This window comes from Salarias fasciatus, chromosome 7 (assembly GCF_902148845.1).
Source record: "Salarias fasciatus chromosome 7, fSalaFa1.1, whole genome shotgun sequence".
In the NCBI taxonomy this organism is placed as follows: domain Eukaryota; kingdom Metazoa; phylum Chordata; class Actinopteri; order Blenniiformes; family Blenniidae; genus Salarias; species Salarias fasciatus.
In genome coordinates, this window is record NC_043751.1 from 3,484,202 (window position 1) to 3,508,792 (window position 24,591).

General features: G+C 47.8%; 1 protein-coding gene across 2 annotated transcripts; it reads left to right on the plus strand.

Annotated features, from left to right (window-relative positions):
• Nucleotides 1–78: 78 nt before the first annotated feature.
• On the plus strand, nt 79–23,637 carry LOC115391398 (suppressor of tumorigenicity 7 protein homolog). 2 transcript variants are annotated; one of them, XM_030095641.1, is made up of 15 exons: nt 79–306; nt 10,061–10,143; nt 15,304–15,463; nt 17,173–17,227; nt 17,358–17,473; nt 17,572–17,647; nt 17,825–17,979; nt 19,229–19,326; nt 19,438–19,567; nt 19,780–19,852; nt 21,905–22,007; nt 22,386–22,536; nt 22,624–22,716; nt 22,977–23,116; nt 23,215–23,637. In XM_030095641.1, the coding sequence occupies exons 1-15, from the start codon at nt 285–287 to the stop codon at nt 23,308–23,310; spliced, it is 1,551 nt and encodes a 516-aa protein (XP_029951501.1). In that variant the 5' UTR covers nt 79–284; the 3' UTR covers nt 23,311–23,637. The 2 variants fall into 2 exon arrangements, with proteins under 2 accessions (XP_029951501.1, XP_029951502.1); XM_030095642.1 differs by having other exon boundaries at nt 19,453–19,567.
• Nucleotides 23,638–24,591: the final 954 nt, after the last annotated feature.

The window sequence follows — 24,591 nt, forward strand, 5'->3', positions numbered from 1 at the left end:
TGCGTGGCGGGCGGCGGGACGCGGCGAGCGTGCGTCAGGAGGGATTTTTTTTTTTTTTTTTTTTTTAACTGAAGCGAGCGGCGGCGAGCCGGAGTCGGGGCATCTGGCCGTCTGGGAGGCAGCGACGGCCGGCTGGCTGCATTGTGTTGCTTTGATGACCCCCGCTGTGTAGCTGCCTGCTCATCAACCTCCCCTCTCTCTCTCTCTCTCTCTCTCACCCCCCCTCCCCCTCTCCTCCTCCTCCTCCTCCTCCTCCTCTCTCCATCACAGCTCCCGGCCCAGCCATGTTCGGCACAGAGTCCTCATGTAAGTACCACCACCATCCTCCTCCTCTGTGCGTCTGTGTTTGTGCATCCCCTCCATGTCGGTGTGTGTGTGTGTGTGTGTGTGTTTTTATCTGGAGGAGAGGAGGAATGCATCCTCTCCTCTCCTCTCCTCGCCTCGCCTCTTCCTGTTGTTGCCTCCATGGTGGCTGGTGGCAGACTTGCACGGGGGAGAAATCCGGGCTCTACCATTTTGGCGTGAGGGCTCGGTACCGGGAGCTCGCCGGTCACGCCGAGCGTCGCCCCGTCTGCAGCTCTGCTCCGGCGGCGGCAGCGGCGGCTCGGAGAGGACGCCGCCTGCCTCCGGAGCGTCGGCGTCGCTGGCTTCGCTCGCAGGCTGCCGGGTGGGAGGGGAGTGGAGCGGAGCGCCGGGCTGGACACGTGCCCTCCGCCCGGGGTCGTTCCGCAGCCCTCCAGACCCTTCAGGACCGACCCCTCCGCTCCACCCGCCCCGCTGCTCGGAGGACGACCGGCCGCCGAGCGCCGGCGTCCCTCCTCTGACGGCAGATGGCAGCTAGCATGCTGGGGCTGAAGCGTGTTAGCGCCGCGGCTGCCGGGTGTCTGTCAGAACTCGAACTGACGGCTCGTCTTCACCGCCAAAGTTCAGAAAGTCCTCCCTAAATGTTGAGGTCGTTTCAGGGTCACGTGTGAGAGCAGGTGGGGTTGTTTTGACCTGTCCGCCTGTCTGGAGCAGCTCAGAGGCGTTAACCTGGTCCAGAGGTCTGCTCTAACCGAAGACGAGCTGACGAGGAACACGAATGATCAAGGTCACTGCGACCTCTCAAGTTCTTCCACAAAATTGCTCCAACAAGTTGTAGCGGAGGCTTCGTGGTGAGTTGTGGGTGGTGGGAGCTCAGTGGTCCTCCACCTCTCCTTCCTGTTTTTCTGCCTGGTAACAGCAGACGACAGGAGCCTCTTCTGGTTTCCCTCCATCCCCGGCGCTCCGTCTCCTCACAGCCTCACCTTGACGGACTTTTCAACACATGTCAGCCTCTCGACCTTCACCAAGGTCATCCACCAACTTCCAAACTGCCGTGAAGGGATTTCTCCTCTTTCTGAAACACGTCCGCTCACAAGTCTTCGGAGTTTCGATCAGGATCTGGAAGCTCGAAGTTGATTTGACACCAACCTGAGTCGGTGGATCCAGTCAGAGAAGAGAAGCTGGATTCCTCTCTGCTCTCAGTCCAGGTGTTCAGTGAGCTCGGACAGACGTTAACGCCGTCATGTGGTTTCACGCAGCAAGTTTCCCCTCCAGAGACATGACCACGAAGACAAGGCGGCGGCTGCATGCCATCTCCAAATCCAGGAAACACACCGACTCTCTCAGTGATCAGCCGCCTGCCGGGGTTACAGATCCTTAACTCCTGGTCCGATTCTTTATTTCTGATCTCTTTTCATGCAGAATTATGCAAAGTTACTCAAAAACACAAAATCTGTCATCATGCACGGCTCAGCTCACCTCACAAAAGACTGAACCGGGAAGTTTCCGTCATACCTTCACGTTCTGCAGGTCAACTGATCGAACACTGGATCCTGTTCAAAACACGAAAAATCTCACTCACTAATATCCTACTGAACATTGTTGTGCTGCTCCGGGACTCTGGGACCTTTTTGAGATTGTTGCTGCCAAAAAAAATACAGAATAGTTCAACCAGTGAAAAATTGTGGACTGCTGAGCTGATATGTTCAAATTATTATTATTATAGCAGAAGTAATAATTATTACCTGGCAGACTTTTTGTAATTTTTTAATCTTTTCAGTGATAATTTGTGCTTTCGATGTGACAGACCTCAGCCTCCGTTCGATTTTCTGCTGCTTCAGTGAGATGCTGTTCGTCCTGAGCGGAGGAGCTCGTGCTCTGATGCTGGGAGCTTTGATTCATTGTTAATGTCCTAGAAAAGTGCAGGCGTCATGGATACTGCTGGCTTTGAGTGAGTTGTTGGTGGTGATGTGGCTCCGGAGTGCCGGTCCTGCAGGCCTGCGGCGCTGGTTCCACGCTTGGCGAGACCGGCGGCCGTGTCTCTGCTCGGACACGACGGTTCACGCTTACGACCGTTTATTCGTCCAAATCGCGTCGCCTCGTGAGCGTGGTAGTCTGTGATGGACCTGGTCCTGGTTCCAGTGCAGGTTCTCCCGGTCCTGGTAGTTTTAGAGTTGACAGTCACCATAATAATAATCCAGCTCGGTGTTGTGTCCATAATGTCTGAGTTCCCCTTTGTTAATGTTTAGAGTGTGTTGTTCTCTGCAGTGTGTGTGTCTGGTTTCATTCTAAAGTTCATCAGCTGGTGGCCGGGCATGCTCACTACGTTGTTTTCACTGTTTCTTTTGTTTCTGTGTAAACGGACGTCATTTCCAAAACGTTGCCATCGAACCGTGAAACTTTCCTGAAAGGAAAACGTGTTAATGAAGCGTTTCCACCTGAAGCCTTGTGGTGTGAACGGGTCTGAGAAAACTGACTGAAGCAGTGAATGAGCTTCATTTACCAGGTTTACCTTGAAGATGGAGGATTAAAGAAACATCCAGCAGTCTTTGTCCAGCGTCTTCCCTCTGAAAATATTTGGCTGTAGTTTTGTGATCTGACAGTCTGCCGGGTTTTGTTCTGAAGCGATTGGTTCCCACCATGCTTCCTGTCTGCTGCCTGTAGCTCCAGCTGGAACACTGGCGGCCCTTCACTCGGTCTACGTTGGTCCAGGATCTGCAGGATCAGCGAACAGGCGCCGTTCAGCTCTCCAGACGTCAGTAGTGACGCGTTCCAAAGCTTGTTTCTGAATTCTGCTGTTGTGTTTCGAGGCTTTTCATTTCTCGTTTCAATACAAAGTGTAAAGCCGGCGTGTGAACCGTCCTGGTCTGTGGTTGGCCGGTCAGGTGGAGGCGGGCGGTCGCCGTCTCCGCTCTGACCTGAGGAGGAAGTGGAGCGTTCAGGAGCCCCACAAAGCTCCACGCCACATGAAAATGGAGGTCAGGAGCCGCAGCTTTGTGAGATGGAGCAGCATTCAATTTCTGCCTCAAGCTCTATTGATTTTTCTTCCCTTTCAAAGACATTTAAACTTGATCAGAAGTCACAACAGACTGTGACAGAAAGACAGAGTGAGGAGAACGAATGACTTACAGCACAAAGTTCAGACCAAAGAAATTAAAAGCATATCAGAATAGAGTCGGTTTTACAGCCGGAGGCTTATTGATCCCATGTCAGGCTGTCCTGGACGCTCACTCTCCCTTCAGCACATTTACCTCCTGGTAAGATGAAGGTATAACTACTAAAACTGCCCAAAAAAATGACAATCAAATGGTAAAAACAGCTAAAATTGCACCAAAACATTACAATGAAATGATTAAAACGGCTAAAACTGGTCAAGAATTTACAATCTAATGGTAAAAAACAGCTCGAATAGTTTAAAGACAAGATAAAGAAACACTTAAAACCATTTGAAAAGGTAAAAGGAATAAAAGTTCAAATGAATACAATAACTGAATCAAAAACAAAAACAAAAAAATTATTAAACATTTAAAGCTAAAAACTGCTAAAATTGAGAGAAAGAAGTAGAAAAACTAAAGTGTCTAAAAATAATGAAACGTCTGAATTCTGAGCTGCAGTTAAACTTCAGAGAAGACAGTATTTCCAGTGTTCTGATCTGTGTTTTCTTCATTTTAAAGTTTATTCCTGTTTTGTGGCTCCTGATTAATTTTGCGCTCTGGGACTTGAAGGTCTCACTTCCTGTTGACCCGTGTTCCTCTTCGTGGCTCTTCCTGGCTCTTCCTGGCTCTTCCTGGCTCTTCCTGGCTCTTCCTGGCTCTTCCTGGCTCTTCCTGGTTCTTCCTGGTTCTTCCTGGCTCTTCCTGGCTCTTCCTGGCTCTTCCTGGCTCTTCCTGGCCCTTCCTGGCCCTTCCTGGCCCTTCCTGGCTCTTCCTGGCTCTTCCTGGTGTCAGTGGAGGAAGGTGATTGCTGTATAGCTCCTCCATGTTTCTTCAGTCCTCACTGTGACTTTGTCTGGAGGCAGAAAGCAGATTAAAGGCCGGGATCTCAGTTCCTGCCGGGTTCTGGTGAGCGTCCCACACTCAGATCGAGTTTCTGCAGTTTAACTCCTGTGAAGGACACGGGGATTAGATTAGGGAGGCTTTGGAGGTGGATGGAAGAGAGAGACGGGGGCTGGAAACACTTCCAGCGTGTTTTAAAGATACTTTGAAGTGTATGGAGGAACTCAGGATGTTTTCTCGTGGTCACTCTGCTTCTGGACGAACTCCGGGCTTGATGCGGGTGTTTGTGGCGTGGTGCGGCTGTTGGCCCTGGAGCTGGGGGGGTGTTGCTCCCCAAACTGGACCCAGTCTGACTACAATTCTGAGGTTTTGGATCATTTGTCTGGGAGGGTTCCCATCATGCCTCGGTGCCGCGGTGACGGAGCTCCAGGTTGCGTGGCGCGCTCGCTGGAGATGGCCATTTGATGGAGGCGCCGTCCCTGTTGCCGTGGTAACCCCCCTGTGCGTTGGGCGATCAGGTTTCTGTGGTAACTGCTGACTTCTGCTATTTCTGTCGGTGAGAGCTCAGAGCTCACTCTGAGGCTGGAAGTTGAACCAGAACCAAAAACCAGAGCTTCTCTGTGGATGAAGGATGGAGCCGGGAGCCGTGCTCCGCCTGACCTCCAAGTTCTCTCTTTTGAGTGGCATGCTTAGCCAGCAGCATTGCTGCTTTTGTCCCAAATTTCAACATCAGGATGATTTGCAGCGCAGATCTGTTTTGTCCGTGAAGCATCCGGGCCGTCTGCCTGCCTCTTCCAGAGGAAACCAACTCTGGCGGTTTCTTTCTGTTGATCAAGCAGCAACTGCAGGAGCTCCATCAGCAGCTTTAAATCTTTATCATCTCCAAACTCACCAAGCACATTTTCAGTGGGAGTGAAATGTTCCTGCAGAGGCTCCATGCCCTCCCACAGGCCTCTGGTACACGTGCAGGTCATGGTGGCTAAAAGCTCCATGTTGTGAACTCGCAGTGGTTTCTGCGTTGAGACGGACTCCAGTGTGTAAACTTTGCAGGACTTCAGCAGCAGATCAGAGTGGAGGCTCCAAATAGGAAGCTCAAAGCGCCTTTAAAGCCACTTAGAGCGCCTTTAGAGTTGCTGAACTGGTCACAGACGGCATCGGCAGCCGGTAACCAGCTGAGAGGAGGCTGAAGTGTCCCTCTGAGCGGTGGGATGAGCGGCACCGAGACCAAGGGGTGGGTAGAGGCGCCTGTTCCAGGGATAATTATCATGTGAGCTGGGCTGCTGATGGAAGGGGGAGGATTGGGTTTTTGGGGGGGTGTAACATCCAGGATGAGCCAGAATGTCAGCCACACTTGGAGCTGTGGGATGTCAATGGAGGATGTTCCTCTTTGTGCCTGACGAAACTAAAACCTCATTTCTTGAGACCCGATTGTTTTCCGATTGTAGGTCTGCAGCGAAGGGAGGAATAAATTAGAGCACAGTTCCCTCTGTATCATTATGGTGGTGTTGGTGCTCTCTCAGCAGATCCAGATGCTCACACCACAGCGGTACTCTTCAGACGCTCTACAGCTCCTCTATAGCGGCTCTACATCTCCTTAATAGCGGCTCTACATCTCCTCTATAGTGACTCTACAGCTCCTTTATAGCAGCTCTACAGCTCCTTTATAGCAGCTCTACAGCTCCTCTATAGTGACTCTACATCTCCTTTATAGCGGCTCTACATCTCCTCTATAGTGACTCTACATCTCCTTTATAGCGGCTCTACATCTCCTTTATAGTGACTCTACATCTCCTCTATAGTGACTCTACATCTCCTCTATAGTGACTCTACAGCTCCTCTATAGTGACTCTACATCTCCTCTATAGTGACTCTACATCTCCTCTATAGTGGCTCTACATCTCCTTAATAGCGGCTCTACTTTCACTTCAGCTGACAGTCGAGTTTCTTGAAGTCTTGTCCTGTAATACAAACAGGATTAAATCCAAATATCCATCTTTCCTCCATCTCCCATCTTTTTCTTTCCTTCCATCCCGCCACTCCGACCGGAACAGCAGAAAGTCTCCTCTGAGTCTGGTTCTGCAGGTTTCTTCATGCTAAAGCTGAAGTCATGCTTTTTCTCTGTAAAAACGTCTTAAATGGCCGTGTTGTATTTGGCGCCGTGTAACTAAAACAGAATAGAGATGATCCTGTTTAGACCCACTGAATCCAGCTGACTCCTGGATACTCAGAGAAGTCTGGTTGGTATTACATTTTGCGGGAGCTCCAGCTGCAGCGTGTTTCTGTTTGCGGTCGGACCGTGCAGCGTGGCGGTGTCCCCGCTGGTGGCGGCGGCTGAACGCTCGCAGCGTAGCCCCGTGCAGATAGTCACTGCGCTGACAGCCGAGTGCAGGAGCAGACATGGTCGGCCTTCCTCCATCACGGTGCTCCGTCACAGGAAGCCAGAGCTTCGGCGCTCCGCTCACGGCCGCTTCACAGCGAGAGGACCCTGAACGCATCGCTGCCCTGCCTCCATCGCAGAGCGGACTGCCTGCACAAAACTGATCCCAGACGCCTTCATCCGTTCTCCTGGAGGGTCATTTAAGGGTTGTCATGGTTACCTCTGCAGGAGGAGGCTGAGACCACCCCACCCCCCCGCCGCTACAGTCCTTCATTAAAATCCATGCTATTGATTGGCTGGAACCCCCCTCCTCTCCCGGACTCGTTCTGCTGGGTTACCAGAGGGAGACGGGGACGCAGCCTGCCGTGATAGCGCCGTCCCGCTGTCACTCGGAGACAGTAGCCAATCAGACGGAGGGAGAGAGGGAACGGACGGGGGTCTCCGGCAGTGAATGAGACCACCTCTGTGCGCCGGTTTGTCCCTCTGTCCAATGAGAGCCGGCGTGCTGTGGATGTTTGAGTGGAGTGGAGGGTGAGTGATGAGCTCGCTGCTCTTTCTTCCGTCCAGCAGACAGCAGGACGTCCTGTCCTCTGTCCTCTGTCTGCTGTGACCATCATGTGTCCTGGTAGCAGCGGCGTGGCGGGAACATACTCCATACGTAAACAAACGTCATCAGTGCCGGATAAAAGGAGACTTGACGACTTTCTAAGAAAACTAGGGAAAAGAACATCGACGGCCGAACGCGGTCCGCAGAGACACGGTGCCATGAACGGCCTGGACAGATGAGCCGGTCCAACGCCAGCTGGGTGACCAGTAACCGCGCTGTGGGCCGTTTGGAGGAGCGTCTGATCAGGAGTGATCAGCAGGAATCGCAGGATACCTCCAAGTGTAAACAGTCTGTGTCAGGGCTGTGAGCTGAACACTCCAGGTGTGTGTTTGTGTGTGTGAGTGTGTGGGTTTGAACTGAGTGTTGATCTGAGGATCAGCCGCTGCATCGGCCTCTGAAGCCGGAGCCAACGATGCTACGTCTCTCGCTCACGTCTCGTTTTACTCAAATACATCAAACATAAAATCATCCAGAGGAATCAGCTGTTGTTAATGATACTTTCATCATTTATTGATCATAATGGAGGAAGAGTTTGAAATGAATCGGTGTTAAAATCTTTTCCATCCAGTTTATGAACTGCTCAGATAAGAAACGTGCATGAAGGTGAATGAGCAGCGAGGTCTGCTGTTTGTTTGAGCAGGTTTTTGTAGCTAAATTCAAATGTTTTTTTGATGGTTTTACTTCGGTGTTTGGAAGTGTTCTTCTGGTTTATTAATTATCTCAGCATGAAGAACAGAGTTCATCTTTTGAAGAAGAAGAAATGCTTTATTAATCCCAGGAGGAGATTCCTGATAGCGTCGCTCCACTGAGAACAGAACATTTGAACGATTGTGAAATAAATGAATATTCATTTGGACAAAGCTTAACAGGAAATTTTCAAGTGAAAACGCTTCACTTTTACATTTTCATTTCAGCAAAGTTTCACTTTCACGTTGCAACGTTTTGAAAACGATGTCCGTCCACACGGAGACGGCAGAACGGCTGCCCTGAAGTCCCCGGGGGTCACGACCCTCTGGACGCCGCTGTGTTGTTACTGTCTATCTGCTGGCGGACGCAGAGCAGCTGTTGACCGCGGCTGTGGAGCGCACGTTGCAGCAGAAGCTTTAAAGAGTGTGTGAACTTCTGCCTGTTCATTCATTCTGAGAGTTTTACTCAGAAATATTTCCAACCTTAAAGGCAACAGCACCTGTCCTGCTTTATAGGCCTCATATGAACTGCTCTTTGGTTTGAGAAAGTTGTTGAAGATTGTGATTAAAGGCTTCAGATTGATCTGGATACACACCGTATCCTTCAGGGACCATGTTTAACAGATTTGAATATAAATGTAGATTTAATTTTTTTGGGGTGGGGGTGGTTGTTGAGTGATCTTGGTTGAATTTTGGTCCACGGAGTAATTGGTGTGCGGGATCATCCCCGATGTGGATTAAAGCTTTCTTTCTGGCCTGACGAGGAGTCAGACGGCGGTTCGTTTCCCTCTCAGCAGCTGTTTCACCACGGGCCGATGAAAGAGGCTTTCTGCTCCAAGAGCTGCTCTTCACCGCCCAGCTGCACGGGGTGTGTGATCACACACAGCGCTGTGTGTCCCGGCTCACGGCCATGGTCATGACTGTCGGCAGAGACTCCTCACGTCGTATCAATCCAGGGTTTTATTTTGAAGAGAACCTAAAGAAGGGGCTCCGGTGTTTTTCTGGAATGGTCACGGACTCATAATCTCTTTTGAAGAAAAAAAAAAAACCTCTGTCCGACACAATCCAACAGATGGACGTGTTACTTTGCAAGGAAACAAACCCTAACAGTCATAAAACTTTAAAAATTTAAGTCGGTTCATGTGCAAGTATTTAAAATGTTGTCGCCGTAATAATCAATGTGTGTATTCAGATCCACCTGTAGTCTTTATTCAGTGTGTCTGCAGAGGTTGGAGGCTCTCTGCTCCCTGCAGTACTCTGGAGGTTAGCATGTAGCATTTAGCATTGCCCCTGCATCGCGCATGCAGACTCAACATCTTCTAGAATCTTCCTGAAGCCCTAAAAGCATCAATAAGTGAAGTGAAGCAGCTCTCCGAGCTGTGTGATCTTCTCAGGCCTCCATCATGCTGAATTAACCTGAGCGTGGCTAGCAGTTAGCAGCGTGGGTGGAGCAGGTTAAAGTGTTGGATACATGTGGTTGGTGCATTGCTTTTTTTTTTTTTTTTTTTTTTTTTTTTTTTTTGGTTAAATCTATGTGTATCTAGTGAACGTTTTGGACTTAATGCAAAAAATCACATGTGGCTAAAAACTAGCTCCGCACATCACCCTGAACTCGCCATCCCCACTGGGAAGCATGGTGGAGGCAGCATCATGCCGCAGGGAGGCTGCTCAGAGCTGATGGAAGATGGATGGAGAGCAGTGTTGGAGGGAAACCTGAAAAGACTTGAGACTCGTTGTCCAGCAGGACAGAAACACCCAGCAGAGCGACAGTGGACGACTTGGATCAAAACATGGTCCTGTGGCGGAATGGACCAGTGTGAGGACTTGATCAAGCCGCTGTGTTTACAGCTTCTCTTGTCATTGCCTCCACTTAGCGATGGGATAATTTAACACATGAATCAGAGTTCATGGATGAGTGAAATCTACCTGGGATCCTAAAGTCATGTGTTGGCTCTCCATCATTTACTCCACCTTCATCTGCAAACGTAGAGATGCATCCATCTTTCCTGAAGTGTTTTGTCTGTGTGTAGATTAGGTTGTGTGTGAACCTGGGTAAAAGTCACTGAGCTCCTCTTCTTGTGTCTTTCCACAGTAAGCATGTTTCTCAACACCCTGACACCCAAGTTCTACGTGGCTCTGACGGGCACTTCCTCCCTCATATCAGGACTCATTTTGGTGAGTTTTTGCGTGAATGCAAATCTATAAATAATGTGTTTGGCGTCTGGTTTTCCACACTAGGCCGTTTACAGCTTGATCACTTTAGTTTAGAGCAAGTTTAAACTGGTTTTCCTGAACTGGGGCAGATTTCCTGCAGTGAAGACACCATGTAGACTGGATTTCTTGAGTTTAGACCATGAGCAAACTGTTTTTTTTTTTGTTGTTGATGTTTTTTTTTTTTTTTTTTGTTTTTTTGTTTTTTTGAAACCATGGGCAGATTCGTTTTCTTGAACTTCGACCAGGTCGACTGGTTTTCATGGTTTTAGACCATGAGCAGACTGATTTTGTCAAATTTAGACCATATTTAGACTGTGTAGAATGTTTTTCTTGAGTTTAGACTGATTGTCTTTAGTTCACATTGATTTTTATGAATTTTGACCAGGACTCTTTATTTTTTAGCTTAGACCTGGTTTAGAAAGTTTTCTAATAGTTTAAAGTGGTATTAAGGTGTTTTTTTTTTTTCTCTCTCTTGAGCACAGGCAACATTTTATTAGAATCGGTGTCGTGGTCGAGAAAACCTGTGAAATGTTATGAAACCCTTGAGAATTAGTAGCATTGCATGCAGCCACGTTGAAAACTGAACTCTGGCTTCTCAAAGCTGCTGTGAGTTTAATAACATGCCAATCTTTATTACTTCTACTTTGTAACACTGAAACATTTATTAAACTTCTGACAGTTTACTGTGGGCTCAGGCAAACGTGCAAACATTATTATTATTTTATTTCTCATTATATGGGGTCAGTTTTCTTGAAATTCTATTACGCTTATCAAGACTAGGGTACAAAACATATCTATGTATCCTAACTTTCACAGCAACAGACGCCCAAATCCGACAGAACTCTGCTGTTAATGTAAATGTCTTCTCTGTGGGCTTTAGGGAAAATCCGATGACTGGAAGACTATGGGAAATTATTATTATTATGGGAAATTACGTGGTTCCAGATGTTTCCAGTGTGATGTCCCTGAGCTACAGATGAGCCCAACTTTTTTGTTTACAATCTCGTCCTCAGTTTCCTGTCCACACAGCATCGCTTCAGGAAATATTTACATCTACGCAACATAACAAGGACTCATAACGATGTAGTTCACCTGCCAGGCCTTCAGATGGCGCTGTCACTCTGACACAGCAATTCCAAAATGGAGAAGAAGACACGGAGCAGGACTCAGAGCTGCACATGCAGCGTGATATAAACAAACACAGCACCAGAACATAGGCCTGTTCAGTAAGACAGCATGAGGAGCTTCTGCTGGACTGATGAGGAGTTTCACTGTCCGGGACGGTCGACCAGCATTAATCTGCAGCCCTGCAGGCTGTTAGCCTGTAGCCGCTAGCGGCTAAACTAGCATGTCGCCATGCTATGTGTCCAGAGATCATGTCTGCTGGTTGGGATGTTCAGAGGGTCGAACGGCGTCTGTCTGCTCTGCTTCAGCTTCTTCTGCTGGCTGCTGGGACAACAGGAGTTGGTGGAGTCGCGTAGCGCAGCGTCTTAAAGGGACATGAACACGGCACACCTACTCAGCTAAAGCAGACTTTTTTTTTTAAATACCGAATTTACCGACATGGGCAAAATGACGTTGGTTATCGTAGTAAATCTCGGTATCGATGAATTTTTAGTATATCGCCCAGGCCTAGCTGAACCTGAGCTGATTTAGACACCAGTGAGGTGATGGCCTGTGGTTCAGTTCCTTCAGAAATTAGACTGTACGATGCTAATTAAATGTGAGATTCCAGAGAAAGGCGTTTGTGGTCCAAAAAGAACATCAATGGCAGAACGTAGAGCGTAGTTTCTCACTCTCAGTAAAAGCACTGAGGCGACCCTCAGACCAGCTGTGTTCCAGTTCGGCATGGCTTCACTCCCAGAAGGACTCCACAGCTCACAGTCGACCTTTTCATTAGGAACTCTGCATCTGAGAGAGCCTGAAGACGGCGTGAGGCCTCCTGAAAGCTGAAGCTGAAGCTGAAGGGGGCCTTTCAGTGGGACGAAGCTCAGACTGATGCCTCACAAACAAAGATGCACCGTAGTGGAAACACTTGTGATAATGTTGCACATTGTGATGTGATGATTTGATTTGATAAATGACGACTTCAGTATTTGAAGGCGATGTCGTTCTGCTCTGGATTCATACTTTAATTGACAGAGAGACTGTTTGCCTCACTTCTGCTCACTCAGCTTCTTCTCCATCTGCTTTGCAACCTGAGAAACTCCCAGCTGCCACGGAGGCACCGAGCATGGAAACATAGCATGCAGTGCCGTTCAACCAGCCTCCTGCAGGATGTACATTGTGCTTGTGGATGTTCTTAAGAGGATTCATTTTCCATAGATCGTGAAGTGCCTAATTGGAAGTATTCAAATCTCCATGGGAGACAGTAGAATTGGATATCAAGACTGAACGTTCACATTCCGGAGAGGAGTCTTGCAGGGATTTTCTTTTTTAAAGTCCCTTTTTAAAAATAATTGGTTCTAACTGTATGTCAGTGATGATAGCCATCATCAGCAGTTCAGGGATTAATCAAAAATCAAATATCTGCGTAGCAGGAAAGATCCAAACCTGAGACTTGGAAAACCCTGTAGTTTACATGTCAGACCACCGGTTGGCGCTGTGTTTTTGTAGAGAACATTTGGATGCGAGGCTGTCAGCTCCTGTTCTCGGTCCTCCTTCATGGTGGAGGTCCCCTGTAGAGAATGGTTCTCCATGTATGCAGATGATGGTGTGGTGAATGGTGGGAAACGTCCACTCTGTTGGAGGGGAGCTCTGAATCCTGCATCCACTCACACATGAGCAGAGAAACGACTGACTGTGGAGCTCATGAGGAGAGCACATTTCCGAGAAGTTTTGAAAACGTTGCTCTCCTGAGGCTGTTCCACACAAACTGCTGAGAACCGATTCAGAGGTGTTCGGTATTTACTGTGGACTAGGGCTGCACAATTAATCGAATTTTGATCATGATCACGATTTTGGCTGCTGCGATTAAATTTAGATGATCGTCGCGATTTTTAAATTGAAAAAACGGGCTCTGTTGCGTGTCAAATCAAGCACTTTTTTAATCCAACAATCAGCCAACCACCAGGGGGCGACCTGAGCCGTGTAGCTCCTGCTGCCTTCAGGGACACTCCGTAAAAGTAGCTGCTGATGGACGCCACTGCGGTGTCTCAGTCAGCTGTTAGCTTAGCTGTTAGCCACCGATGAACTAGCTGGCTTTGAACGATTCCTTCATGCTCAAACATCAGTCGATGGAACGCATCTCAACTTCTGTACCGGTGGAAAGAAGATGTAAACGCTGAGCGTCTCGGACAGAACGGGAAAAGCTGTTATTGACGGACAGTTCAGGATGTCAGCGGCGTAGCAGCGGCTTGGAGAGAAAGAGGGAATCATTGTTCTGGTAGGTTTCATTTCTGGGTTTAGCGTGGCTGTTTACTGTTCTCTTGTTGTTTTATCTTCATCTTGTTGTTCAGTGATCATCGTGTTGCTCTCAGGGGTTAGAATGCAGCAAGTGACGGTCGCTCAGCTGTGAGGCGTTCAGGTTCCAAAGTCATAATCCGGCTCTTTTCAGAACAGAGGTCTGGTCAAACGTTTGTAAAAACTCACAGTCGGTGCGTCTATATGTTCGTTTCTAAGGGAAAGCGATCGTTCACAACATTGACATGGTTCTACATAGTTGTTTAGATTCTAATTAAAACATCTTCAATTATGTGCGCATGCACACCAGACTTCGCTGAAGTGCTGAAGACGCACATCTTCAATTTGACACTTGTTTGTTTAAAAAAAAAAAAGTGCAATAAAAAGGTATGTTTTACATAACATAATGAATAATCGTGATTACAATATTGACAAAAATAATCGTGATTATCATTTTGGCCATAATCGTGCAGCCCTACTGTGGACATTCCGTGTGGCTCCTCATGACCGTGCAGTGAACTCTGGGGTGTTTCGTCTCGTTTTCACGTCCCTGTCAGACACAGTCGACAGCAGTAGCCGGCCTGCAGTCTAAAATAGCCCCATTCTTAATTAACTGTCTTTCTTCCCGCAGGCTGTGGGCCAGTGTGTGTAGGCTGCTCGGAGATGGTGCTGAGCTCCTCTCATGCTCCGGCAAATGATTAAGAATCTGTTGGTGGAGGCGACAGTGCGTCTCTCTCTGTAACTGGATCAGATGTTTGTGTCCAGTCATTCCGTTCACCAAGTGCTGGGTTGGAAACGGCGCCATGGAAATATGGCTTCACTTCCTCCCTGAAGCTGAGGCTGCCTGAAGGAGCGCTCCACCTGATGAGAGCAGGTCCATGTGGAAACAGAGCTCCGTCAGCGATGTTGATCATGGTTACAGCACAATCAATGAGTCGGCGTGGGTGGAGCAGGTTAAAGTGTTGGATTCATGTGGGTGGATGATCATGTTGTTTCCATCAGAGTTCAGAGCAGGTTGGGTGGAGCTGCTGTAGAAGTAAAGATGGAACTCCTGAAGAAACTGCCGTCATGGATCAGAGGCTCTGCACTCAGTTACCCACGTTTTGATCAACTCTGTTTCATAAAGGATCCGACTGAATTTGGTGGATGAATGAATCAATAAATAGACTTAGATGATCATGTTTTTGAGAAACAAACATTTTTAAAAAGAAATAAAACTAGTAATAAACTCGCCATTAGTTGGAGGCTTCATGTTACATGTTAGCTGATAACTTCATGTTAGCGTTGTGTAAATTCTTTATTCATGTTTTGCAGACAGCTGTTCTCTTATCCACTCTTCCATTTCACAGTTTCATGTTTACATCTGCTGCTAATGCTAATCCTGACTGAAACAACCTCCCCAGCCTGTCCTCAGGTGTTACTGCGCTGTTCTTTAAATGATCTTTTAGTTTTTACACACTAAGAAACTTTTAGATCAGATTCCATGAGTGTGACTATAAATTTGAGAGAGGAAAAAAAAGTCAGTGTCATCAGAGACTGTGAGCGACTCCTGCTGATAAAGATGAGACCAAAACAACAGTGTTTCTCGGGTGTTTTCTCCGCTCGCAGCAGGTCCCACTTTGAAATTCAGTTTCTTCGCGCATTATTTCAATCAGTCCCAAAGTGTTTGAAGCTGCTCCTCTTCATCAAAGCCCTCTGTGTGCCTCTCTCTCCTCTCAGATCTTTGAGTGGTGGTATTTCAGGAAATATGGGACCTCCTTCATCGAGCAGGTGTCTGTGAGCCACCTGCGCCCCCTGCTGGGCGGAGTGGACAGCAGCTCGCCCAGCAACTCCAACACCAGTAATGGAGAGGCCGACTCCAACCGGCAGAGCGTGTCCGGTAAGACTGCAGGCCTCACTGTGACACTGCTGCGAGAGTTTGTACCATCATCATCATCATCACCAATATGATCATCATCATCATCAGTATGGTCATTATTGTCATGATCAATATTATGACATCATCAACAACAACAACAACAACAGCAACATTATGACATCAACAACATGACATCAAAAAAATTGACACTGACGTTATGGCATCATCAACAGCACTGACATCATCATCATTATGACATCATCAATGACATCATCATTGATTATTGTCAGTATCGTCACCATCATCATGATCTCCGTCACCACCTTCATCATCACCCTGATTTCGCCCAGTGGGCGGAGCCTTGGGTCAGCAGGACTCCCTCTGATTGGTTCCTGGAAGGCGTCTTGTGCAGATGTTGTTGCGCACGCTGAGGTTCCCTCCACCTCCATGCAGAGCTGCTCTCAGTGGATCAGCTGATCAGCTGCTCCGTCCCTCCTCCAGCATCCCTCCTGGTTTCTCCTCATGTGCCTCCGTGGGCTCCGGAGCTGGATCACAGCCGGTTGGACTGCTAATGAGGAGTCAGCTGGCTGTGTGATCCTCAGCGTCCGTGTTATGGTGAAATGAAATATCATAGTGTTTTTGTGTTCTTCCTGGTAATAGTTTAATCATATGACTGAATGGTCCTTTAGTACTAACAGCTTCATGATTCATTGTTTTTTAATAACTCTCAAGACTCATTTTGCTTTTAGATTCAGGCCTGGGAAACCTCCTGATGAGATGTCCAGTTTCTGCAGCGTCGTGGATCTCAGTAATGACTGCATTGTCTTCCTCTAAACTTCCCAGCACCTGCTCTGACTCCTCCGACTTGGGAGGGGTAGAAGTTATTCTTAGGGTGGTAGAAGTTGGTATAAATTGGTAGATTTAAGTTAGATTTAAGTTGGTAGAAGTTGTTCTCTGTCTGTCTCTCAGGGTTTTTTTGTCGTGCAGACTGGCCGGCTGTCTGCATGACACCTGTACTCCAAATAAAACTCTCAGAAGACCATTCGTTGAGGATTCTCTTCACCCACGTGGTACATCATAGAATTTCCACGACAGTCAGATGTTGCAGGGAAACACAGTAAAAACTAAAGATCTGGAAGATATGGGGAAGCAAAAAAAAAAAAAAATGTTTTGCCTTGTGGAAAGAGGAATGTGATGAATGACAGACTCAACAAATGCAGATGAAACATTCAGTCATGTGATTTAACTCTTACCAGAAAGAACACAAAAACACTATAATATTTCATTTTACCATAACATCCCGTCACCCAGCCGTTGCTTTCCAGCCAAGCTGCTCTGAATTAAAGGGATTATGTGTCCCGATCCTCAGTTTTCTCACTAATATGTGGAAATCCAGTGGATCAGAGCTGCTTTCACGTTGAGCGTGAGGAGATTCTGCTGCTTGCTAGTTTGATGAACTTTGTAGCTGAGGAGTCTGCTCTGCTCTCAGCAGCGGGGAGCTGCTTCACCTGCTTCACACACAATATGCCAGCTCCACTCTTTTTATCTGAGCTTCTTCCAAAAGCCCCTGATGCTGGTGTCAAATTACAGTCAGCGCTTCCTGTCAGTGTCAAATGTCAAAGTATAGATGTGAAGTATAGCATGTTTTCCTGAGCGGCTCATGTTTTTGAATCCTTCATTTCCTCCTCAGTGGACTCGTCAGTAAAACATCGACTCTGTTTCCTCCACAGAATGTAAAGTTTGGAGAAATCCCTTGAATTTATTTCGAGGAGCAGAATATAACCGGTGAGTGCTGCTGGCCTGGTGTAGCGGCCGAGGCCTCCAGGCTGACGCTGTCTGGAGCGCCGCTCTGCTCCCAGCTCTTGGACTGTGTGGCGTTTGGCGTTCTCGTGCTGACGTCCCTCCCGCTGTGCAGGTACACATGGGTCACGGGTCGGGAGCCGCTGACCTACTACGACATGAACCTGTCGGCACAGGACCACCAGACCTTCTTCACCTGCGACTCGGACCACCTGCGGCCCGCCGACGCCAGTAAGCTGTCCGCCGCTGTCCACCGCTGTCCACCCCGGTCCACGTCTGGCTGTTTCTCACCTGCTATGTGTCTGTGTGTGTGTGTGTGTGTGTGTCAGTCATGCAGAAGGCGTGGAGAGAGCGGAACCCTCAGGCTCGTATCTCTGCAGCACATGAAGCTCTGGAGCTGGAGGAGTGAGTCCACGTCTTTTCTCTTCTGTCTCCCGCAGACGTCTTTTCTGAATCTCTTTTTACCTCCCTGTGATTATAAGAAGAAGGAGCTCGGAGGAGCCGTGGGTTTATCTGTACCAGTTGTAGACGTACAGGCCCGGGCATGAAAGAGTGATTGCAGAATGTGCTGCTTGCTCGTAGCTGTGCCACGGCGTACATCCTGCTGGCGGAGGAGGAAGCCACCACCATCATGGAGGCGGAGCGGCTCTTCAAACAGGCCCTGAAGGCTGGAGAGGGATGTTACAGACGCAGCCAGCAGCTGCAGCACCACGGCACTCAGTACGAGGCCCAGCACCGTGAGTACACACCTCCCGATACACACTACACACCAGTCAGTACGAGGCCCAGCACCGTGAGTACACACCTCCCGATACACACTACACACCAGTCAGTACGAGGCCCAGCACCGTGAGTACACACCTCCCGATACACACTACACACCAGTCAGTACGAGGCCCAGCACCGTGAGTACACACCTCCCGATACACACTACACACCAGTCAGTACGAGGCCCAGCACCGTGAGTACACACCTCCCGATACACACTACACACCAGTCAGTACGAGGCCCAGCACCGTGAGTACACACCTCCCGATACACACTACACACCAGTCAGTACGAGGCCCAGCACCGTGAGTACACACCTCCCGATACACACTACACACCAGTCAGTACGAGGCCCAGCACCGTGAGTACACACATCCCGATACACTCTTGTCTTGATTATTTGTCTGTAGTTCCTGTGGATTGTGCCAGGGGGCGATGTTGAGCTTCGGTTCTACTGTCTTGTTCTTAAAATAAGAAAAAAGATAGCAGTCAAAATGTTGTCAAATTATCAACAATAGAAGTCCTCCCTTCAAAATAAAAGCTCGGTTGGTTCTGTGAGTCTGAGTCACATCAAAGTTTCATGCAGAAGAAAAAAAAACCACAAAGTCTTTCAGAACACTTATTTAATTAAGAAGAAAACGTGAAAATAGCCAGCAGTCCAGAGGACAGATGATATTCTCCCTTTAAATCTGCTGTGTGGATTTTAAAGTTTTCAGTTTTCAGTCCGTAGTAAAGGTTTTTTTTCTGCTGTGATTCACTGACATCTAGTGGTCACACCAGGTACTGACCAGTATGAATAAATCACCTTCACCTCTTGACCAGCTGAGTTAAAGTCAGGAGGGTGAAAATACAGAGTGTGGTTCACATCAGACTTTGAAATGATCAGGAGTCCAAACCAGGTTTGATTACTGCACCTTTCAATCACATTTCTTCTTCTACTCCTGTTTCTACTGCTATCTTCTCTGCTCAGATCATTATGAACAACTCTGACACACGAGTGACTGCGGGTCTTCAGTGAAACAATAAAAGCTTTGTTTCAACTCTTGGTTCATGTAAATGAACTTCCTCTGATGTAGGAGACACAGCGCTGTCTGTTAGTTCTGAATGTTACAGACATTTCTTCCAGTTATTCTGTTATTTCTGTGTGAACAGCCGTCCATTAAAGGTCCAGCCTGAAACAGGTGTGTGTGTGTGTGTGTGTGTGTGTGTGTCCTCCAGGAAGAGACACTAATGTGTTGGTGTATATAAAGAGGAGGCTGGCCATGTGCTCCAGAAAGCTTGGCCGAACACGAGAAGCAGTAAAAATGATGCGAGATGTAAGTACGCCACTGAGACGCACCGCAGCCCAGAGTTCAACTGTGGATACTGTTCTGCTGTTCTGCTGACTGCATGTGGCGCCCCCTGTCTGGTATTACATGTAACAACAGTTGTGTGTTTTCCAGTTAATGAAGGAGTTCCCTCTCCTTAGTATGTTCAACATCCACGAGAACCTGCTGGAGTCACTGCTGGAGCTCCAGAACTACGCCGACGTGCAGGCTGTTCTGGCCAAGTACGATGGTGAGGAGCACACACACACACACACACACACACACACACACACACACACACGCAGACCAGCACCAAGGCCGTTCATACAGATGGATGTTTGGATGTGTCAGCAGAGGGCATCATCAGAAAAGAGTGTGACACTGATACTTTGACCTTTGAACCCGTCCCCTAGCCGCTGACTGACCCCCCCTCTCCCCCCCTGCTTCCTGTCTCCTCTACAGATATCAGTTTACCCAAATCTGCAACGATATGCTACACAGCAGCGTTGCTCAAAGCCCGGGCCGTATCAGATAAGTGAGTACAGCTTCTCCTCGTCTCCCCAAGGACAGCCTGCCAGAGTCAGGAGAAACGAGACAATCAGGAGAAACGAGACAATCAGGAGAAACGAGACAATCAGGAGAAACGAGACAATCAGGAGAAACGAGACAATCAGGAGAAACGAGACAATCAGGAGAAACGAGACAATCAGGAGAAACGAGACAATCAGGAGAAACGAGACAATCAGGAGAAATGAGACAATCAGGAGAAACGAGACAATCGGGAGAAGAAAGAAATGCATCAGCAGCATCTAGAAAAAACAAACTGTGGAATCTAGAAAAGAATCAGTGGAATCCAGGAAAGAAAAATCCTGTATAATCCAGAAAAGATTCGGCTCAATCCAGAAAACGAAGCAGTGGAATCTAGAAAACGAATTGGTGGGTTCTCGGAATGAATCGTTGGGACCTAGGAAAGGATCGGTGGAACCTAGGAATGGATCGGTGTACCGTATTGGCCTGAATATAAGACGACTCCGATTGTAAGACGACCCCTATTTTTCAAAAATTATTTTGTGAAAATAAAAGTATGTTGAAGACAATAAGGTTACTCATAAAACAATTTTTTTATTGTACAATTATTTTAAACTAAAAAACTCACAACAGAGATAACATTTCACGGGATTTAAGATAAAAAAAAATATTACTGCAGTATTAAAAAAAAAAAATTCTCTTTCTCAAAATAAGCAAAAACAAGCAACAATTAAGAACCTCAAAGGTTCAATAACTGCATTAAAGGGGCACAGTGCAGTTTTAAATATTAAATTATCAATTATTCACACCCACACATGTTTTCACCTTTGCCTGATGGGCAGCAAGAGCTATTTCTGCAAGATCACAGTCGCTCCTATTTTCCTGTGTGTATTTCACTGAAGGCACAGCAGTATGAGTGATTCGGGTACGAATCGCTCTGAGCTTAACATAATGCGCCTCCCGCTGGCCTGATATTCTTAAGTTTCGTTTTGTCCGCCATTACTCCGCCAGATGCTTAGCAGCAACAGCTGAGCAGTACTGAGGATGGAGCTTCCATGAAGTAAGAAAAGACCGGCTTCTAGCACTGCCACAGCTCCAGCACAGACCCACCAGGCAGAAGAAACTTACATTTTACTCGAGCGCTGCTAAAAGAGCGAGGAAGGAGTTCCCCTCTTCAAGCCACAGACACGAGCGTTTCACTAAGCTGCAGTTGGTCGATGTTTTGCATAAAACGAGCAAACTGCATAATGCACCTTTAATGATGTAAATAACTTTATAACCATCAAATTCAAGTTCTGTTCAACTTCTTGAGCATTAATAATTCAGGTTAATATATCTTGGCGGCTTGGCAGTTGTTTGTTTACTGCGTTGAATCAGCTTAAAGTTGGCATTAAAACTTCTCCTGTGTTGTTTGCTCACTTGTCTAGCGTTAAAACTGCTTCGTTCCAGATGGTCACAGTCCTCCATTTTTCATCAGATCACTGTGAAAGCGCCATTCGCTCCCTGGGCAGCGGTACTTTGGCTCCATCTAGCGGCGTGGATGTGTAACGACCGTTTTGTCCTCGATTATAGTGCGACTCCATTTCTGAGAACACAATTTCTGGACAAAAAATCGTCCTATATTCAGGCCAATACGGTAATTCTGAAAACAATCAGTAGAATCCAGAAAACGGATCAGCGGAATCTAGAAAACAAATAATTGAATCTAGAAAGGAATCTGTGGAATCCGGAAATAAATTGGTGGAATTTGGAAATTGATTTCTGAATTCCACCTATCTATCAGTGGAATCTGGAAAATAATCTGTGTAATCTAGAAAACGGGTCAGTGGAATCCGGAAGCAAATTGGTGGAATCCAGAAATGAATCAGTAGAAATAAGAAGTTAAAGCATCACGGTCTGTCGTGTTTCTGAGTTACAGTCCACATCAATCTTCTGATAGTTCTGACTGTTCTAGTATATTTCTGATATATTTTTACCATATTTATTCTTCTGTTATATATATATGATATGTGTGTGTGTGTGTGTGTGTGTGTGCCTGTGTGTGTGTGTGTGTCTGTAGATTCTCTCCAGAAGCAGCCTCCAGACGAGGGCTGAGTACAGCAGAGATGAACGCAGTAGAAGCCATTCACAGAGCGGTGGAGTTCAACCCTCACGTTCCCAAAGTGAGAGACACACACACACACACACACACACACACACACACACACACACACACACACACACACACACACACACACACACACACGCCACATGCAGTGCTGGTGAGTCAGGACCGGTTCCAGCCTGCAGCCAGGGTTCTCTCGTTGTTCACGTTTGGAGCGTCTTGTTCTCTGCAGTTGGTTTTATTATTCAAACCCACAGCTCCCTCTAGTGGCCTGACATGGAAGCTACCTGCTCTAGACTCAAACATTGAAGTGAAGGCGGAGCAACCAGGAAGTGATTCTCTCTCACTGCTCCATGTTTCTTGGGTTACTGATGTTGACCCCCCTCCTCCTCCTCCTCCCCCTCCTCCTCCTCTTTCTCCTCCTCCTCCTCCTCAGTACCTGCTGGAGATGAAGAGTCTGATCCTTCCTCCAGAACACATCCTGAAGCGAGGGGACAGTGAGGCCATCGCCTACGCCTTTTTCCACCTGCAGCACTGGAAACGAGTAGAAGGAGCTCTCAACCTGCTGCACTGCACCTGGGAGGGCAGTGAGTACACACACATGCACACACACACACTGGTTCCTGCTGTGTGTAGCTTGCTGCTGATGTGTGTGTGTGGTTGTGTGTCTGCAGCGTTCAGAATGATCCCCTATCCTCTGGAGAGGGGGCACCTTTTCTACCCCTACCCCATCTGCACAGAGACCGCCGACAGAGAGCTGCTACCCAGTGAGAGGCGCCCCGACACACACACACACACACACACACACACACACACTACGACCCAGGTGGCCGTCCACTTTATTCCTTCACAATCGAACAAATTCCACCTTTTTTAAAAAAAAAAAATTCTAACATGATGGAAACATGTCAATGTTAATGTGACAGTGGTCTGATATTAGTGTGTGTGTGTGTGTGTGTGTGTGTGTGTGTGTGTGTGTGTGTGTGTGTGTGTGTGTGTGTGTGTGTGTGTGTGTGTGTGGATTCAGTGTTCCATGAGGTGTCGGTGTACCCGAAGAAGGAGCTTCCCTTCTTCATCCTCTTCACCGCTGGTCTCTGCTCCTTCACCGCCATGCTGGCTCTGCTCACGTACCAGTTCCCTGAGCTCATGGGAGTCTTTGCTAAAGCTGTGAGTACACACACACACACACACACTCACACACACACACACACACCCAGTTGGAGCTGCTGGCTCACTGAGTCCCGTGTCCTGGTCCTGGTCTGCAGTTCCTCAGCACGCTGTTTGCTCCTCTGAACTTCATCATGGAGAAGGTGGAGAGCATCCTGCCGTCCAGCCTCTGGCACCAGCTGACCCGCATCTGACCCCCGAGCCCAGCCGAGCCGGGCCGGGCCGGGCCGGGCCGGGACCGCCCGGTCCCTCTGAGACCGGCACCCGGAGCTCAGACCTCCATGCGGACACAGACAGCTGGACTGAACGCTTCAGACGGACACTGGTTTGAGTCCGGAGTGGCCTGGAGGGCGGCGGCTCGCCCGCCTCCAGACTTTCTTTCATATGTTTGCATTTTTTGGGTTTTGGATCATTTCAAGCTGTTTTCCGTTGTTCAGACAGAGGTGATCAGTTGCCATCATTAAAAAAAGTGAAAAGGAAAAAAACATCCAATAAAGGACTCTTTGTGTATTGCTGCAAGCGGCTTCTTCCTGGAGTGGTGCTTTGTCTGCCGTGTGGAGCCGGATCCAGAGAACCTTCTGGAAGCTTCTGTTCCCGTCAGGACCGTTACTTTCCTCACCTCCTGTTGTCTCCTGCTGCATCCCAGACGCCTTCGGCTACTGCAGCACGCTTCCAGTCAGACCTCTCTACGGCGTTCACTGGACATGTCCAGACTGAGCGTCTGCTGGGAGGAGGGGGGTCTGGAGGGGGGGAGGGTCTTTTAATGAACCCGTGAGGGTTAGGGTGGGGGTTAGAATCATAGATATATATAGAAACACTAGATGGCTCATGCGCGCTGTAACCCAATGGGGACTAACGTCGTCACATGGCGGCCATCTTGGTACAGGGCCGCTCACTCACTCATCACATTAATGTCAATTGAGCGTCAACTTTGAAACAGCTATAGATTGCTCAATTTTCAATCGATTTTCAAATGACTTGGTTTGTTATAAACGTCAGACATGTAGGCATTTAACTGCATGCAAAAAGAAAAGTTGTGATATTAAAATTTAGTCTGCATCATAGCAACGTAACGTTAGTAATGAATCAAACTGTCTGTAAATCCATGAAGAATTCAGTGAATTGAGTATTTTAATTAGTGTAAATCCCTCACCTTCCCTTAGATTACACAGAGCGCCCCAGAGTGGTCCACTGTTCTAAGATGGCCGCCAGTGAACGACGTGGCTGACTCCGCCTTAAGGCATCTAGTTTTTATATGATATCTATGGTTAGAATGAGGCATGGGGTTAGGGTTGGGCATTTAGTTTTGATGGCTAAGGTTCGGGTAAAGGGCGAGGAAATGCATCATGTCAATGAATGTCCTCACAACTATAGAAGTACAAGTGGGTTTGTGTGTGTGTGTTCAGTATGAGCAGCGTCAACAGAAAACCTTGATGACAGAAGGGCTAAAAACACTGATTTAACCATGAAGCTGC